Source organism: Nerophis ophidion, linkage group LG11 (assembly GCF_033978795.1).
Source record: "Nerophis ophidion isolate RoL-2023_Sa linkage group LG11, RoL_Noph_v1.0, whole genome shotgun sequence".
In the NCBI taxonomy this organism is placed as follows: Eukaryota; Metazoa; Chordata; class Actinopteri; order Syngnathiformes; family Syngnathidae; genus Nerophis; species Nerophis ophidion.
Window position 1 is genome coordinate 5,037,248 of NC_084621.1, and position 19,748 is coordinate 5,056,995.

At 41.6% G+C, this 19,748-nt stretch overlaps 1 protein-coding gene across 1 annotated transcript in view; it reads right to left on the reverse strand.

Annotated features, from left to right (window-relative positions):
* ascc3 (activating signal cointegrator 1 complex subunit 3) overlaps nt 1–19,748 on the reverse strand; it is a 165,214-nt gene that overhangs the window by 23,519 nt on the left and 121,947 nt on the right. Inside the window, exons 28-34 of the mRNA XM_061914964.1 lie at nt 16,798–16,943; nt 16,069–16,189; nt 13,861–14,003; nt 11,173–11,310; nt 10,905–11,025; nt 4,750–4,882; nt 2,431–2,556 (exon numbers count right to left, since the gene is read on the reverse strand). Of these exons, the coding sequence (XP_061770948.1) occupies nt 2,431–2,556; nt 4,750–4,882; nt 10,905–11,025; nt 11,173–11,310; nt 13,861–14,003; nt 16,069–16,189; nt 16,798–16,943 (928 nt within the window). The remainder of the gene's footprint in view (nt 1–2,430; nt 2,557–4,749; nt 4,883–10,904; nt 11,026–11,172; nt 11,311–13,860; nt 14,004–16,068; nt 16,190–16,797; nt 16,944–19,748) is intronic.

A 19,748-nucleotide genomic window follows, 5' to 3' on the forward strand; every position in this document is an offset into this window, starting at 1 on the left:
GTGTAGCAGAAGTTGCAGAAAACCACGACACAATGAAATGATCCAACCGCCGTGTAAGGACAGGGCTGGCATATAAAGCAGCCTGATTGCCAATTAGGTGAGGGAGACATCGCTTTGGCCAGAGGTGCAGTGACAGGAAATGAAAGCACACAGGAAGTGGAAACAATAAACAGCGCAAGAAAATAAATAACACCGTGCACAGGACAAACATCACATCCAAAAACTGTCATTAAGGCTCATGACAAATACAAAGACCTAATTTAATGTATTCAATTGTGATTAAGCGGCGTGATTAACTTAGACAAACGTTATTGATCCATAAGGGAATTGTTCCACACAGTAGCTCAGATACATAGGAAAGAAAAAAAATTGTGCTCATTAGCAAAAAAAGGGTTGCAAATAGGGCTGCCAACTACATCAACGCATGTGATTTAACCCAAAAAATTACCGCAATACTGACGTATAAATGCATATTAATCACTCTATTTATTTTGATCGCACATGCTTCTTTATTTATCCATTATTTAATTAGAAGTTTCAAAATATGGACACATGAATAAAGATTCATATATATTCATATAGGGCTTCACGGTGGCAGAGGGGTTAGTGCGTCTGCCTCACAATACGAAGGTCCTGCAGTCCTGGGTTCAAATCCAGGCTCGGGATCTTTCTGTGTGGAGTTTGAATGTTCTCCCCGTGACTGCGTGGGTTCCCTCCGGGTACTTCGGCTTCCTCCCACTTCCAAAGACATGCACCTGGGGATAGGTTGATTGGCAACACTAAATTGGCCCTAGTGTGTGAATGTTGTCTGTCTATCTGTGTTGGCCCTGCGATGAGGTGGCGACTTGTCCAGGGTGTACCCCGCCTTCCGCTCGATTGTAGCTGAGATAGGCGCCAGCGCCCCCCGCGACTCCGAAAGGGAATAAGCGGTAGAAAATGGATATGAAATAAAAGTTATTCCCGCAACCAGACCTCACTTTACAACTTGGATAAAAATGCAGCGTACTTCTAAGTGATATAAACAATGTCAGCTATATATTGAGGAACTGAAACTTAACTAAATAAAACTGAACAATTGTTTAAAGTGTGTATTGAAACCGTCTGTTGCAGCATGCTTTAACGTGCATGATAGAGAATTGTTAAACTGTACAAAAACAGATATTGGATACTGTCATGTAAATATGATACATTATATAAGGCTATTTCTTTAGTTAAATAAAAGGACAAAGTCAAGACTCAATTCCTATGATAATCATGGTGAAATTCCCTTTGCAAGGATTTTAGCACGACAGAAAATACAATTTACTTGACATGCTTGAGAGGGCCGGTGCATACCGCGAAGCATGTGGGAAAACACAGTCTTTGTGTCATTCAAGGGGGAATCAAAGCAACCAAATTAAAATATATAGATTAGGTTGGGGGATCTGAACATTCGTTCTCGCCCGGAAAAGGGTGGAATGCCATCTCCGGGTTGGGGAGGAGACCCTGCCCCAAGTGGAGGAGTTCAAGTACCGAGGAGTCTTGTTCACGAGTGAGGGAAGAGTGGATCGTGAGATCGACAGGCGGATCGGTGCGGCGTCTTCAGTAATGCGGACATTGTACCGATCCGTTGTGGTGAAGAAGGAGCTGAGCCGGAAGGCAAAGCTCTCAATTTACCGGTCGATCTACGTTCCCATCCTCACCTATGGTCATGAGCTTTGGGTCATGACCGAAAGGATAAGATCACGGGTACAAGCGGCTGAAATGAGTTTCCTCCGCCGTGTGGCGGGGCTCTCCCTTAGAGATAGGGTGAGAAGCTCTGCCATCCGGGAGGAACTCAAAGTAAAGCCGCTGCTCCTTCACATCGAGAGGAGCCAGATGAGGTGGTTCGGGCATCTGGTTAGGATGCCACCTGAACGCCTCCCTAGGGAGGTGTTTAGGGCATGTCCAACCGGTAGGAGGCCACGGGGAAGACCCAGGACACGTTGGGAAGACTATGTCTCCCGGCTGGCCTGGGAACGCCTCGGGATCCCCCGGGAAGAGCTAGACGAAGTGGCTGGGGAGAGGGAAGTCTGGGTTTCCCTGCTTAGGCTGTTGCCCCCGCGACCCGACCTCGGATAAGCGGAAGAAGATGGATGGATGGATCTATACATTCAATATAAAAGGCTAAATGAGTTAACATGATGCAAACACATCACACTCATACATCCGATTAAAGAGGAAATACAGCCCAAAATATGTAGTCAATTAAATACACAATATGGTGAGGGTGGGAATAATGGTTGGCAAAACAACTAGAAATGTATTGCAAACAGGCAGCGATGATCAGCACAGGTTGTAATAAACGGCAAGGGCAGCGCATGAGTTTAGTAGTAATGTTTTGATTTTAATTTTATGAGTAACAGTTGTGGCTGTTGCAAACAGTGTGTGATGTATGTATCAGATCCTGACCTGGGGTTCATCACCAATCGTCTGAAAAAGTACGTCCAGGTGATGTAGTCCATTGCATCCTGCTTTGACAAAATGGTTCCAGCAGCAATCTCAGCATTCAGGTGGTCTGACAACACACTGAGGAGGCTACAGAAAACAATAATAAATCAGTTGCTACCTTTCACAGTAAGCCTTGTTTATATGATCTATTTCAGGGGTGCCCACACTTTTTCTGCAGGCGAGCTACTTTTCAATTGACCAACTCGAGGGGATCTACCTCATTTATATATATCATTTATATTTATTTATTTATGAAAGAGACATTTTTGTAAACAAGTTAAATGTGTTTAATGATAATACAAGCATGTGTAACACATAGATGTCTTTCTTTCACAAAGACAAGAATATAAGTTGGTGTATTACCTGATTCTGATGACTTGCATTGATTGGAATCAGACAGTAATGATGATAACGCCCACATTTTCAAATGGAGGAGAAAAAAAAGTTGTCCTTTCTGTACAATACCACATGAAAGTGGTTGGTTTTTGGCATCTAATTCATCCAGCTTCCATACACTTTACAAGAAAAACATTGGCGGCAAATTCCGTAGCTTGCTTGATTGACATTCACGGCACCCGAGGGTCTTGTGAGATGACGCTGGCTGCTGCCAGTTCATTATTATGAAAAAATGACAGAGAGGAAGGCGAGAAACACTTTTTATTTCAACAGACTCTCGCGCCGTACCTTCCGTCAAAACTCTAAAGGCCGACTGCACATTTCCTATCTTCACAATAAAAGCCCTGCTTCATGCTGCCTGCGCTAACTAAATACAGAGTCTCGGAAAACTGGCGTGCACAAGCGGTCCCTCAGAAAGCTGGCGTGCACATCACTTGTGCACGCCAGCTTTCCGAGACTCTTATTTTGTTAGCGCAGGCAGCATGAAGCAGGGCTTTTATTGTGAAGATAGGAAATGTGCAGTCGGCCTTTAGAGTTTTGACGGAAGGGACGGCGCGAAAGTCTGTTGAAATAAAAAGTGTTTCTCGCCTTCCTCTCTGTCATTTTTTCATAATAATGAACTGGCAGCAGCCAGCGTCATCTCACAAGACCCTCGGGTGCCGTGAATGTCAATCAAGCAAGCTACGGAATTTGCCGCCAATGTTTTTCTTGTAAAGTGTATGGAAGCTGGATGAATTAGATGCCAAAAACCAACCACTTTCATGTGGTATTGTACAGGAAGGACAACTTTTTTTCTCCTTCGTTTGAAAATGTGGGCGTTATCATCATTACTGTCTGATTCAAATCAATGCAAGTCATCAGAATCAGGTAATACAGCAACTTATATTCTTGTCTTTGTGAAAGAAAGACATCTACATGTGTTACACATGCCTCTATTATCATTAAACACATTTAACTTGTTTACAAAAATGTCTCTTTCATAAATAAATAAATATAAATGATATATATAAATGAGGTAGATCCCCTCGAGTTGGTCAATTGAAAAGTAGCTCGCCTGCAGAAAAAGTCTGGGCACCCCTGATCTATATAGTGCAGATACAATAATTTAAAGTCAAACATTCACATTAAGATTTACTTAATTCCAAAATGAAAAAAGTTATGAGCCGTAAGGAGGCGGTTTTATCAATTACATCAAAATGTGTTAAGAAATAAAACTGTCTTTTTAACAAATACTTGACAAACTGCATGTTCAGATAATATACAATCTTGTACATAAATGTATTATTCTTACCTCCTTTACTCACAGTACTAAAGAGAAGTGCAGATTAATATGAATTTAAATATGATTGTTTGGCAGTTCATCTCAATTATTTTCATAACGCCCAAGGGGGACAGAATGTTTTTTTTGGTGACCCATCTGATATGAATTACTATTGAAAACTTGACAATAATCATTTATCTACCTGTAACGAGTTAAATTTGTTCTATAGTCTGCCAAGGAATCCTTTTCTCTTTTCATTCCTATAAAAAAACTTCTCTTAGGCTTCGACAGACCATTGATCCCCAAGGGAGATATTTGATCACATTAGCTCAAGTACAAGAAGAACAATCCACAATCCATCTCTTCACATCCTTTAGCGCTGTGCTTCTCTATTACTGATTACTAACTACAACAGAAACAGGGAGCCTGTTGTTTAGATTGAATACTGCTGCCACCTAGCTGCAGGCTTGTGTATCACGTATAAATACTAGAGTGTTGTAAATAAATAAAAAATCTTTCCTGCCTCTCACGACGCCCCAGGGCTTCCAAACGCACTATTTCAGAAACACTGGCCAAGAAAATCCCTTGCCAAGATAAACAGTAAAAAAATCAAGATTACTCACCTGGACTCCACTGGGAAAGGCTCGTAAAGAAATTTCTTGTAGAAATCTTTTTTGATGTCATGGACAAGAATAACTGCTTTGCCCTGGTCATCAAACTGAGGGCGACCTGCTCGGCCCATCATCTGCAAAACATCTGAACAAAAAATTGAAACACCTCAGGTCTACAGTCTGACTCCATAAACACAGTACAGGAATGTATTGCTTCCAAATCAATTGTTTTATGAAGATAAACATTGGTTTATTACACAGGGTATCTGCAGGTTTCAGCAAGTCAAATTTAAGACTTTTCAAGACCTTTTTAATGCCGCCTTGAATGAAATTTAAGGCCGAAAAAAATAATAAAAGATATATAAGTATAAGCAATGGTTGGGAATCCCACAGTACTACAACCTCAATGACAATCAGTCAAGTTTACTTTTTGTATGTTTATTATGGTTCTCGACCGGAAAAGGGTGGAATGCCATCTCCGGGTTGGGGAGGAGACCCTGCCCCAAGTGGAGGAGTTCAAGTACCTAGGAGTCTTGTTCACGAGTGGGGGAAGAGTGGATCGTGAGATCGACAGGCGGATCGGTGCGGCGTCTTCAGTAATGCGGACGTTGTACCGATCCGTTGTGGTGAAGAAGGAGCTGAGCCGGAAGGCAAAGCTCTCAATTTACCGGTCGATCTACGTTCCCATCCTCACCTATGGTCATGAGCTTTGGGTCATGACCGAAAGGATAAGATCACGGGTACAAGCGGCCGAAATGAGTTTCCTCCGCCGTGTGGCGGGGCTCTCCCTTAGAGATAGGGTGAGAAGCTCTGCCATCCTGGAGGAACTCAAAGTAAAGCCGCTGCTCCTCCACATCGAGAGGAGCCAGATGAGGTGATTCGGGCATCTGGTCAGGATGCCACCCGAACGCCTCCCTAAGGAGGTGTTTAGGGCACGTCCAACCGGTAGGAGGCCACGGGGAAGACCCAGGACACGTTGGGAAGACTATGTCTCCCGGCTGGCCTGAGAACGCCTCGGGATCCCCCGGGAAGAGCTAGACGAAGTGGCTGGGGAAAGGGAAGTCTGGGCTTCCCTGCTTAGGCTGCTGCCCCCGCGACCCGACCTCGGATAAGCGGAAGAAGATGGATGGATGGATGGATGTTTATTAATAAACAAACTGATAAGCACCACTCTGCCAAACAGCTTATCAAAAATCTTGAGAGATCCAAAAACTTTGACATCTAAAACAAACAAACCAACACCAATAAAAACGTAATAACCGAGGTGAGGGTAAAAATAAATTACATTTCATTAACAGATACCGAGTGCCGTTGACTTGGTCGAAGAGCAGGTTTAGGATGTGAGGTGCTACTCCGTGTCTCGTAATATATGCTGTTTTATCCTTTCCGCAGGAAAATGTATTAGCAACCTGAGAATCAGGAAACATCGCACGAAAAAGATCGCCAATCCCGTCATTTGAGGTGTAGAATAATAATAATAATAATAATGGATTAGATTTATATCGCGCTTTTCTATTATTAGATACTCAAAGCGCTCACAGAGAATTGGGAACCCATCATTCATTCACACCTGGTGGTGGTAAGCTACCTCAGTAGCCACAGCTGCCCTGGGGTAGACTGACGGAAGCGTGGCTGCCAGTTTGCGCCTGCGGCCCCTCCGACCACCACCAATCATTCATTCATCATTTATTCACCGGTGTGAGCGGCACCGGGGGCAAAGGGTGAAGTGTCCTGCCCAAGGACACAACGGCAGCGACTTTGATGTCCAAAGGTGGGAAGCGAACCTGCAACCCTCAGGTTTCTGGCACGGCCGCTCTACCCACTACGCCATACCTAGAATTGATGTTTCCCCACAGTGTGCAAGATCCATAACACCATCCATCATCTTCCGCTTATCCGAGGTCGGGTCGCGGGGGCAACAGCCTAAGCAGGGAAACCCAGACTTCCCTCTCCCCAGCCACTTCGTCTAGCTCTTCCCGGGGGATCCCGAGGCGTTCCCAGGCCAGCCGGGAGACATAGTCTTCCCAACGTGTCCTGGGTCTTCCCCGTGGCCTCCTACCGGTTGGACGTGCCCTAAACACCTCCCTCGGGAGGCGTTCGGGTGGCATCCTGACCAGATGCCCGAACCACCTCATCTGGCTCCTCTCCATGTGGAGGAGCAGCGGCTTTACTTTGAGTTCCTCCCGGATGGCAGAGCTTCTCACCCTATCTCTAAGGGAGAGCCCCGCCACACGGCGGAGGAAACTCATTTGGGCCGCTTGTACCCGTGATCTTATCCTTTCGGTCATGACCCAAAGCTCATGACCATAGGTGAGGATGGGAACGTAGATCGACCGGTAAATTGAGAGCTTTGCCTTCCGGCTCAGCTCCTTCTTCACCACAACGGATCGGTACAATGTCCGCATTACTGAAGACGCCGCACCGATCCGCCTGTCGATCTCACGATCCACTCTTCCCTCACTCGTGAACAAGACTCCTAGGTACTTGAACTCCGACACTTGGGTCCATAACACCTCGGATTTTAATGTTGCTCTCCCGCCGAAGATTAGTGTCAGGTCAGTGCTGCTAGCGCCAGTTGTTGCTAGCTGGGGGTGCGTTGGCGCTGGACCCACGCAGAACTGAAGAGATGCCCGGTGTTCGTTTTTGGCTCTCTGCCGCGATTTTATGCTTACCGCACTGCATGTGCGATTCGACCGCTCTAATTCCCATGGTGCCAAGTTTAAAATCCCTCTTACAAAGTATGCACCTGGCCTCCTCGGGATTGGCAACGGGCTTAAGCCATCTTTTAAACCGGCTGTCCTCCAGCCAACGCTCGCAAAACTTGCATTTCTCCATGCTGACTGAAAGGCGGGACGGGACGCGAGGAAGAAAGGAAGGAGTCTGCGCGCGACACAAATATGCCCGCGACTGACACTGAAATCACTCACTTTTACTCAAAGACGTGCCCCGGAGAAAAAAAACAAAAAACTGACCCGACAATTTAAGACCATTGAGTACTGAATTTAAGACCATCTTAGGAATTTCTAATAAATGTAATACTTTTTAAGGCCTTACTTAATTTTAGACACATGAATTTAAGACTTTTTAAGGATCCGCTGATACCCTGTTACATTTGTAATACATCCCACTGCCATGTGAGCTGTCACATCTGACAGCAAGAATGCAGAACTGTCCTCTGATTTACAGGACCGGTATAATTTTTATTTATTTATTTATTTTTTCTTTCAAGATGGCGCTGCTGTAGTGGCTGCTGTAGGCAGGAGCTCTGTGCTCCTGTGTCATCCTTTTGTGTTTCCCTCTTGTTTTCATGTCTTATTATATTTTTTTGCCTTTTGGTCCGGGACCCTTTGGGACTGTGTGACAAGGGGTGGCACTTTCGTGACCTCTGTGGTGCTTTTTTTGTGGACCTCTGGATCTGCCTCCCGGGAGCCTTTTGGCCATGGAGACCAGCTGCTGGGTGTCTGCCACACCAGAGTCGGTTTGGAGGGACTGGAGGAGATCCGGATGAGGGGACAGGGCTGCGGAGCTAGCACTGAGCACTGGGACGGAGAGGCTTCGCGGTGTCTTGGCTGGGTGAGCAGGTGTCGGACACCTCAGTCACCTTGGACGTATCCTCGCTCATCCATGCGGACTGGACACTGGCCGAGAGTGGAGTCGGCTGTCTTGGTTGCTTTGTTGGGTCTGCTCCTGTCTCTGACCATGCTCCCTCCACCCCAGCAGACGATGGCGTGGAACACCGCAGAGGCCACCACAGTGGATATGTTTCTTTTACTTTTTATTCATAGCTGTATGTAGAAGTGTCTGCTTGTATCTGCTGCTTTAATGTCTTTAATGTCCTCTGTGTTCTTTGATGTTTGATGTCTCCCTCTTACACACATGGAAGAGGGATGTGTACCATGGTTATGAGTTGTTTTTTTTATTTTTTTAATGTATTTGTTTTTTTCCCTTGGCCTCAGTCTGCACCCCCTCTCCAGGGCCCAGGCAAAGACCGATTTTTTACATTTTATTTTAATCTTCTATTTTTTTCTCCCCCCCTCCCCCCCTTTGTTTACCTGTATGTCATCTTTTTTGTAAGGGGCGCTGGAAGCCGGCAGACTCGTCAGCGATCCTGTTCTGTCACCCTGCAATGTTTGTCTAAACTTGAATGGGATTGTGCTGAAAATTTTAATTTTCCTGAAGGAACTCTCCTGACGGAATAAATAAAGTACTATCTAATCTATCTAATAGACGTAGTATGAGTGACAACAACAAAAGAATCAGTCAAATGTAATTATCCTCACACTATATCATTTGAAACCATAACGATTCCTGCTTCGATAGATATCTTCAACTTTAGACTGGAAGTGTGTGGCACAGTACTAAAGCAGAACAGGTAGACCTTTGACTTGGACCTCTGCTACCTACGCAAATATAGTCAGGGTCATTGTTGGAAGTTGCATGTGAAACAGCACTGTCGAACAAAGTGTGTAAGAATATACAATATTCAAGACTGTAATATTGTCAAAGTACTTGCAGCTGCAATAAAACTATGTAGTAGGGCTGGGGCGATGTGACTAAAAAAATTATCACGATATAAGTGTTTCATATCAGTCGATATCGATAATTATCGATAAAAAAAAACTATTCTAAATAAAGACCAGGAGAAAAAAGGCTGAATTTCAATACTTTTATTTTAAATATAACCTTTAACCTTTAGAACGAGGTCAGCATTAAGAAAAACAGTCAAATAAATGAACATAGTGGTCGATGTGCAAATATTGACATTAAATAAATGCTTACCCAGACTTCTCAACTATGCTAATTGTTACACCCCTGCATCCCTTATTTATTTATAATGTTTTGAATTTTTGTCGTATGGCACTGCTGCCGAGTTCCTCTCGACGGTGGTCTGTTGTTGCCGCTTGGGTGATGTTCCACTTGCACCGGCTGATGTTGTGGCTGTTTGCTGCTGTACTTCAGCGGGTGGTAAAATAAGTTTGTCGTGTTCCACGACTTGGTCGGGACTACGACCTTGCAAAGTTTGCAGACAGTATTACTTTGATTCGTATCGGACTTAAACAATCCAAAATACTGCCAAACTGGTGACGTGACGTTTCCTTTTTTATTTACAATTTCCTCTCGTGCGGCCGCACTCACATTCCCGTTTCGTTGATTAACGTGGACCCCGACTTAAACAAGTTGAAAAACGTATCCAGGTGTTACCATTTAGCGGTCAATTGTACGGAATATGTACTGAACTGTGCAATCTACTAATAAAAGTATCAATCAATTGTTGCTTTTTTTTTTCTCTTTTAGCATTTCCCAGAATGCCTTGCGGTTCGTGATAGGTCGAGAGGCTAAAGCCCTTCCTTTGCCTACACCCCCTAGAATGCCGTGCGGTTCCGGCTCTGCGTTTCTTACTATTTTTTTCGAACAGAACTCAGTGAAATGATCGAACGTTCTATCGACCCCATTTTCTATTGATATCGATCACATGTCTATCGCGATATATATCGTTATCGTTTTATCGCCCAGCCCTACTATGTAGCATATATCTCGGCCAATCATGTCCTTCCTTTTTACGTGAAACATTTAAGAACTTAAACAACTTTATAAAACGGGTGTGTACCTTTAATAGCACGTGTACACAGGTGTAATAATAAAAATAATAATAATAATAATAAATTCCTTTTAATTAACTCGCTGGACTATAAAGACAATATAACATACATCCGTAAACATGGATGCATATGCAAAAGTGCATCATATTTATCTGTACAGTAATCTATTCATATCTACACCTTCTTTTGTAAATGCAAAGACTCTGCACCTTATTGCTCTTTTATTCTGCACAACCACGAGCTAATTCAACGAAAAGTGGTTCCTAGCTGTACTGTAAAGTTCAAATTTGAATGACAATAAAGTAAGTTTAAGTCTAACATACAAAGATGACAAACTTAAGCACTTACCATTAATTGATTAATGTGGACCCCGACTTAAACAAGTTGAAAAACTTATTCGGGTGTTACCATTTAGTGGTCAATTGTACGGAATGTCAATCAATCAATCAATAAATGTTTACTTATATTGCCCTAAATCACTAGTGTCTCAAAGGGCTGAATATGTACTGTACTGTGCAATCTACTAATAAAAGTTTCAATCAATCAATCAATCCAAGCTGCACAAACCTGTTATGGGGTAGTCCACGTATCGTCTTGTTTTTCCATCGTAGTATTCAGTTCCTTTAACAACCACCAGATGAGCAGGAAAGTTTACTCCCCAAGCCAGAGTGCTTGTTGCAATCAAAACCTGAAAAAAGACAGGATTATAACTGAGATCCAAAGACAATAGTGAACACTTAATAAATAAATATAATGTACAACAGTAAAAACTAAAAAAATCACTTTGTGATTGAGTTTTTAAATCAAACCTGGTGCAAACATAGTAAGGTTGTACCTGGATCTTGCAGTTGACAAAGAGTTCCTCCACGGTCCTCCTGTCTCGCTCGTGCAAGCCAGCGTGGTGCATCCCGATTCCAAAGGCCAGGGTTAGCTTCAAGTTAGAATCTCGTACTGTGGCGATGATGTCCTCAATCTAAAGACATGAACCCAATAAAAAATAACTGAAAGCCAAAGTGAAACCATGAATACTGAAGACAATGCTGGGAGACAAGAACGATTTCATACACAGAAAGCTCACACACAAGTAAGTATGGGTACTATTGCAATGTGAATCGATACAGTACCAATCCCCAGTCCTAGGAATTGATAGCGGATCTCAACTGTTCAAATTTTCGGTACTTTTGTGTGTTCATGTGTTGATAAATGTTAATTTGATTTATGATGACATTTTTTTTTTTCATTTAACATTTAACTGATAAACATAACTGTGCTGTCCAGTTGTTACATATTGTTTTCTTACACTTCTGACTCTCATTGTTATATAACAGACTTTGCTTTCAATTGCAATTTCAAGATGTTAGATGGAAGTACTGTATAGGCTAACTTGTGTAGCCTATTCGGGGAGGAGTCTTGCCATTACGCTGAATCTAGTCTTTTGTTGCGCCCTACAGGAGTTTATACTGTAAGTATTGTACTTATCACACACAAGCTGTTCGATTGTATCTTGTATCTTAGTTGCAGTTTTCAGTACCAAATTTGGAGGTGTTTAGGTCTTTAGGTTTTTTCTGACTAAGCTGTTAGGCAAACAAACTCTAAGCCTTCATACAGGCCCCAAACCCAGAAGACTGCGTGTAAATTGGAAAAGCACAACCCTAACACCAATTGGCCTGTCAGCAGAAACCACTTCCATGACAATTTTTTCTCATGATGCACTAAAATTATAAGTTCCGAAAACAATGCTAACGGCCTTTATATTTTGTATTTAACAGACAGTTTTTATCCTGTGGCTTATAAAAGGTCGCGGCTAATTTATGTATTTTTCTTCTCTGAAGTCCATAATATTTTGTATTCAACAAATATTTTTTATATAACACTACCAGACACTGACAATGTGTGTTATTGTTTGTGCTATGGCGCCATCTTTCGGACGAGTTCCCTCATTGCAGGTGCTGCGTGTTGAAAATGTACTTCCTGTTTCGTGCCTTAAATCGGAAGCATAAGTCCAGTTTTGTCTATTTGTCCATAACATTTCCGTTTGAAATGATTCTTCATTCGTCTTGCCATGTGTAAATACGTTTTACAATATAACTAAAACAATTCATGTCTGCAGTCGTTTTCATGCATATTTGTACGTGCTATTGTAATGTTATCAAGCAAGCAGACGTTTACAGGTGTCTGTGTGAGTATTATTAATTAATATATAATTTTTATGTATTTTCCGTTTCGTAAATTTACCAAGACTTCACTGTGGAGTTGAGTCTGTTTAGCTGATTGGAGAGCTAGCTTCCGCAGCTAATGGGTTCATATTGATGACTTCTGTTTTGTTTGATCCCCCGTTTTACTGCCGAGTGACAGGCACCATTTGGAAACAATTAGGGCAGGGCTAGGGAGAGCCAGATGTGGCTCTTTTGATGACTGCATCTGGCTCTCAGATAAATCTTAGCTGACATTGCTTAACACGATAAGTAATTAATAATTACGATGGTAATCACAGTGTTAAAAATAACGTTCAAATTATAAAACATTCTCATGCATTTTAATCCAACCATCCCTTTTCAATCGCACCTGTCCAAGATGTCGCAATAATGGTAAGAAGTATAAAATGTATTATTGGTTCAATTTAAAATAACAATGTTATTAAAAAGAATAAGAGACTTATTATACTCTAAAAATGTTGGAACGGACATGGCGTGAAGGTAATGACATCTTTAATCTTAACTCAAAAATATTACAAAAACAAAGGGTATAAACAAAAGGCGCTCTCAGTGGAGGTTAAAAACTTGGCTATGAAAACTAAAACTCGCACAGTGGGAGAACTATGAACATAAAAAAAAAACTTACAAACTATGGCATGAAAAACTTACTTGGACCAAGAAAGAGCATGGATCATCGGCATGGATAACATAGGTGTGTAGGAGGTGATAGAGGGTGAGTAGAAGGTGATGTCGCCAGGCTGACTGCCTGGCAACTGCAGGCTTAAATGGTGACGTGGTGATTGACAACAGGTACATGAGTTCAAGTGAATCAGGTGTGTGAGTCGTGAAAACAGTTGAACTGATTGGTAGTCATGGAAACAAAAACAAACCAGGGTGCGCAAAAACAGGAACTAATGGAGTCAAAAACAAAACAGAACATAACTAAACAGAACACGAACACAAAGAAATGACAGGTCTTACTTAAAAATGCACGCATTTAGTTGTATTCAGTGTTTAAAAAATATTATACGGCTCTCACGGAAATACATTTTGAAATATTTGGCCTTCATGGCTCTCTCAGCCAAAAAGGTTCCCGACCCCTGAATTAGGGTATGTATATAAACTTTTACAAAATATTTTGTATTGTATATTTCCTATGGGACTTATAGTCCGGTGTGGCTAATATATGTAAAAGCATTTTTTTATTGTAAAATTTGTTGGCTGCGTCTTAAATACCAGGGCGCTCTATAGCCTGGAAAGTACAGTAATTAAATAAGGCATGCATGGATGAGCTGTGGCATCACTGATCAATGTATCATAGACAGTACTTCTCTCTCATCCTGATGTAGCCATTGTTTGGGGTTGTCTTCGGTTGCCAAGTATGCAATGAGGTCCAGGGCTGTCAGTCGAGTTTGACGTCGGGATGAGACAAAGATCAGCACTGGCTTAGCAGGAGAGTGGGTACGTATTGCTGTGAAAATACGCAAACATAGAATATGTCAAGGTTATGTTTTGCAGTATACTGTATGTGTCGTGTTACTTCTTTGAGGCTAAAGAATGGGCAGTACATTGTTGCAACCAGCAGAGGAGCTGTTGAGTCAGTCCCAACTAGTTGGTGCTCAAATTAACAGCATGACATGAGCAAGTGAAGTTTTTTGATTTGATTGATTGATTGATACTTTTATTAGTAGATTGCACAGTACAGTACATATTTCGTACAATTGACCACTAAATGGGCTTCACGGTGGCAGAGGGGTTAGTGCGTCTGCCTCACAATACGAAGGTCCTGCAGTCCTGGGTTAAAATCCGGGCTCGGGATCTTTCTGTGTGGAGTTTGCATGTTCTCCCCGTGAATGCGTGGGTTCCCTCCGGGTACTCCGGCTTCCTCCCACCTCCAAAGACATGCACCTGGGGATAGGTTGATTGGCAACACTAAATTGGCCCTAGTGTGTGAATGTGAGTTTGAATGTTGTCTGTCTGTGTTGGCCCTGCGATGAGGTGGCGACTTGTCCAGGGTGTACCCCGCCTTCCGCCCGATTTAGCTGAGATAGGCGCCAGCGCCCCCCGCGACCCCGTAAGGGAGAAAGCGGTAGAAAATGGATGAATGGATGGAAGACCACTAAATGGTAACACGCGAATAAGTTTTTAATAAATAAATGATAAATGGGTTGTACTTGTATAGCGCTTTTCTACCTTCAAGGTACTCAAAGCGCTTTGACACTACTTCCACATTTACCCATTCACACACTGATGGAGGGAGCTGCCATGCAAGGCGCCAACCAGCACCCATCAGGAGCAAGGGTGAAGTGTCTCGCTCAGGACACAACGGACGTGACGAGGTTGGTTCTAGGTGGGATTTGAACCAGGGACCCTCGGAATTTGGCGGGGGAGGGTCATGGCAGAAGTGCATTGTGGGTCATGGAATGCTAACTGCTATATGCTATATGCTACTGCCGTAGCTATTAAAATGGATCATTTCAACGTCGGCGGTAACTTGAAAAAAGTGAGAAGGGCTGAACAAAAATGGCAATCGTGTAGTGCAGATTACAAGCTGGACGTAGTGAAATATGCAGCAGAAAAGGACAAAAGGAAGCGGGGCATACCTTTGGAGTTGACAGAGTTGTTTAGAAGCCACATCCAGGAAGAAGATTTCATGGGATTTATGGATTAGGAGTGAGAGATTGTTTGGTAAAGGTATAGCATGTTCTATATGTTATAGTTATTTGAATGACTCTTACCATAATATGTTAGGTTAACATAGCAGTTGCTTATTTATGCCTCATATAACGTACACTTATTCAGCCCGTTGTTCACTATTCTTTATTTATTTTAAAATCCCTTTCAAATGTCTATTCTTGCTGTTGGCTTTCATCAGATACATTTCCCACGGAAATGTGACTTATACTCCAGTTTTTTCAACTTGTTTAAGTCGGGGTCCACGTTAATCAATTCATGGTACAATCAATTAATCAATCAATCAATCAACAACTCTAGACCAGTGGTTCTCAATCTTTTTTCAGTGATGTACCCCCTGTGAACATTTTTTTTTAATTCAAATACCCCCTAATCAGAGCAAAGCATTTTTGGTTGAAAAAAAAAAGAGATAAAGAAGTAAAATACAGCACTATGTCATCAGTTTCTGATTTATTAAATTGTATAACAGTGCAAAATGTTGCTCATTTTTAGTGGTTTTTCTTGAACTATTTGGAAAAAAAGATATAAAAATAACTAAAAACTTGTTGAAAAAGAAACAAGTGATTCATTTATAAATAAAGATTTCTACACATAGAAGTAATCATCAACTTAAAGTGCCCTCTTTGGGGATTGTAATAGAGATCCATCTGGATTCATGAATTTACTTCTAAACATTTCTTCACGAAAAAAGAAAGAGAGTTCAACTTCATCCACGCTGTGGAAAAGCCTCCTCTAATACAGTACATTGCTGCTACTGAATTTCAGTCATGTTTTATTTTAATACGATTAGGATTAGATCTCAGAGGAAATATTTTATGCAAGGTTTCGAAAAAGTGGTGCACCTTGGAAGGTTGGTTTGTTCATGGTGGCCATGCGAGGGCAGTAGTGCTGTCCCGGAAATCCATGGATGTGAACTTCCAGTGGTACAGGACGAACAGAAGGCCGGAAGTTAAACAAACCGACCTGTCGAACACAAGAGAAGAATGTACAATGTGAGCAGCTGGCACTTCTCAGCCCCACCTGCTGATAATGTAGGTTTGCTGTCATTGTCAGTGAGCAACTGAAGCCCAGACTGCTGCTACATTCACTGCAGTGTCATAGCTCTGTTTTATCCAAAATATTCAATTCATATTACCAGCATTGACATCTAATTGTGATTAAAGACGCTGTAACCAGTGTGGTTTGTCCGTTTATGTGCATGGAGATGTCCTTAAAGCCCTCGTAATGAATTGCTGAGTTACAAAGGAGCCCAGTACGAAACGTAGAAAGTAAAGCAGATTAATGATGGTAGAGAACTTGCTTAGTCTGTCACTTCTATGGCTGCACTAATAGGCAATTATACAAAAAAATGTGTTAGTAAATAAATATAAAAACTACCTAAAAGTAGAGGCAAAAGTTAGAATGATATATTGCACATTCATGCTAATAGGTGTTTTACAGTACCGCCACCTAAAGTATAGATTGTCAGTCTCTTGCAATGACGTCTGTGAATGTATATCAAGGTAATCTAAAAAAAAAAAAGCAATGTTCACATACTTAGGGTACAATAGAAATTGCTGAGAGTTGCTAACCTGAACGATTCCCAGCCAGTCAGCAAGGTCTCGAGCGTTAGCCAGAGCAGTAGACAAACCTACTACTCGAACAGTTTTAGAGGTGTGGGAGGAGATGAAGTTGGTCCTGGAGACGATGACTTCCAACACAGGACCTCTATCTTCCCCTGGAATCACATAAAACACACTCATGATAATGGTAGCAACAAGATTTATTTACATGTAACAGATCGTGGCGTTTTTTTGCTAAATAAATGCCGCCACTCATTGAGAACGGGTTGGGTTTTTTTTTTTTTTTACACAAAACGCATTTCAACGATATATATACAGTATATTGAGGGTGTGGGAAAAAATCAATTCGAATACGAATCAAATCGAATACGTTGTGTGATTCAGAATCGATTCTCATTCTTTTAAAAATCGATTCCAAAACCAAACCTGACCCAGCAACACTCAGAACTGCTTATAGGCTGCTGCCCCCGCAACCCGACCTAGGATAAGCGGAAGAAGTATGGATGGATGGAATTTTTTTTTTTTTTTTAATCAATCCAAAAAAACTACGCAGCAATAAAATAACAATGCAATCCAATTTCAAAACCAAACCTGACCCAGCAACACTCAGAACTGCTTATAGGCTGCTGCCCCCGCGACCCGACCTAGGATAAGCGGAAGAAGTATAGAGGGATGGAATTTCTTTTTTTTTTTTAATCAATCCAAAAAAACAATACACAGCAATAAAATAAAAACGCAATCCAATTCCAAAACCAAACCTGACCCAGCAACACTCAGAACTGCAATAAACAGAGCAATTGAGAGGAGACACAAACACCACACAGAACAAACCAAAAGTAGTGAAACAAAAATGAATATTATCAACAACAGTATCAATATTAGTTATAATTTCAGCATAGCAGTGATTAAAAATCCCTCATTGACTTCATCATTAGACATTTATAAAAATTTAAAAAACGTGTCCCAGTGGCTTACACTTGCATGGCATCTCATAAGCTGGACAACACACTGTGTCCAATGTTTTCACAAAGATAAAATAAGTCATATTTTTGGTTTGTTTAATAGTTAAAACAAATTTACATTATTGCAATCAGTTGATAAAACATTGTCCTTTACAATTATAAAAGCTTTTTAAAAAAAATGCACTACTCTGCTGGGGTAGATCCTGCTGAAATCCTATGTATTGAATGAATACAGAATCGTTTTGAATCGAAAAAATATCGTTTTTGAATCGAGAATCGTGTTGAACGAAAAAAATTGATGTATTATCGAATAGCGATGCCAAGAATCGATATTGAATCGAATCGTGGGACACCCAAAGATATATAGTCCAATATTTACATACTCTTGGCCAAATTAAGTCTGGAAAAAACTGTCAAATAGAATAACAATTTTCTTCTATGATTTATTTAGAAAAAACAACAACAAAAAATGTGCTTGTGCATCGCTTTTTAGCAGCCCAGCAGCTGGTTGCGCACCAGACACTCAGCAAAAGTAAGGGGAGAAAGTTAAAGAGAAAAAGGTATTTCAAGTTATTTAATGCTTTTCTCCAGCGGTATAGCTCGGTTGGTAGAGTGGCCGTGCCAGCAACTTGAGGGTTCCAGGTTCGATCCCAGCTTCTGCCATCTTAGTCACTGCCATTGTGTCCTTGGGTAAGACCCTTTACTCAACTGCTCCCAGTGCCACCCACACTGGTTTATATGTAACTTAGATACTGGGTTTCCCTATGTGAACGCGCTTTGAGTCACTAGAGAAAAGCGCTATATAAATATAATTCACTTCTCATTCAAGCGTGTGTAAACTACCCTCATTTTGACATTACTACCCATAATGTCACACTTTACGGCATGTGAGTCTTCAAACCTCTGTTTGGACATCGCTGTAGGCGTGTGCATGTTTTCTACATACGTGTGGGGTTTTCTCCGTGCACTCCAGTTTTCTCCCACATTCCAAAAACATAATTTTAGGTCCATTGGAGACTGTAAATTGTTCTAAGGCAGGGGTGTCAAACTCAAATACAAAGTGGCCCAAAATTTTAAACGGAACAAAGCCGTGGGCCAAGGTTGAACAAATGAGCCTTTTAATAGGGACCCAAACAAGTTTTGCATTAAATATTGAACAAGCAAGGCTTATATAACTTTAGTGACATGCAAAATCCAGTTTCAAATAACAATGATAATAATAATTAAAAGAATACCAATGGCATATCAAATGAATAAAAATTTTTAAAAATTATGTCTTTTTTTCTATTTGCAATCTTCTGAGGTAAATATCAACTTTTTTCCACAAGCTAATAATATATTTTAAAATAAAATAACAATGAATGAACCAAACATTCAAGCCTTGAAGTAGCAAGAGAAAATGCATGTATAAAACGTTAATTATTGGTCAGTTTGCTGGAAGTTTCCCGGAAGAGTCAGTGCTGCAAGGGTTTCTGGGTATTTGTTCTGTTGCGTTACGGTGCGGATGTTCACCCGAAATGTGTTTGTCATTCTTGTTTGGTGTGGGTTCACAGTGTGGCGCATATTTGTAACAGTGCTAAAGTTGTTTATACGGCCACCCTCAGTGTGACCTGTATGGCTGTTGACCAAGTATGCCTTGCATTCACTTGTGCGTGTGTGTGTGTGTGTGTAAAAGCCACAAATATTATGTGACACGCTGTAAGTAAGGAGGAAAAGCGGACGTGACGACAGGTTGTAGAGAACGCTAAAGGCAGTGCCTTAAATGCACGCCCCCAATATAGTTGTCCAGGTGGAAATCGGTAGAAATCCGGGAGAATGGTTGCCCCGGGAGAATTTCTGGAGGGGCACTGAACTTCGGGAGTCTATCGGGAAAATTAGGAGGGTTGGCAAGTATGAGTATTAGCGGTGAATGCGGTGTTACAGCGGCACCGACGCTGTATAACACCGGCGGGCCAATTCTAATGCTAAATTGATATTGCCTTAAGGGCCAAATTAAAT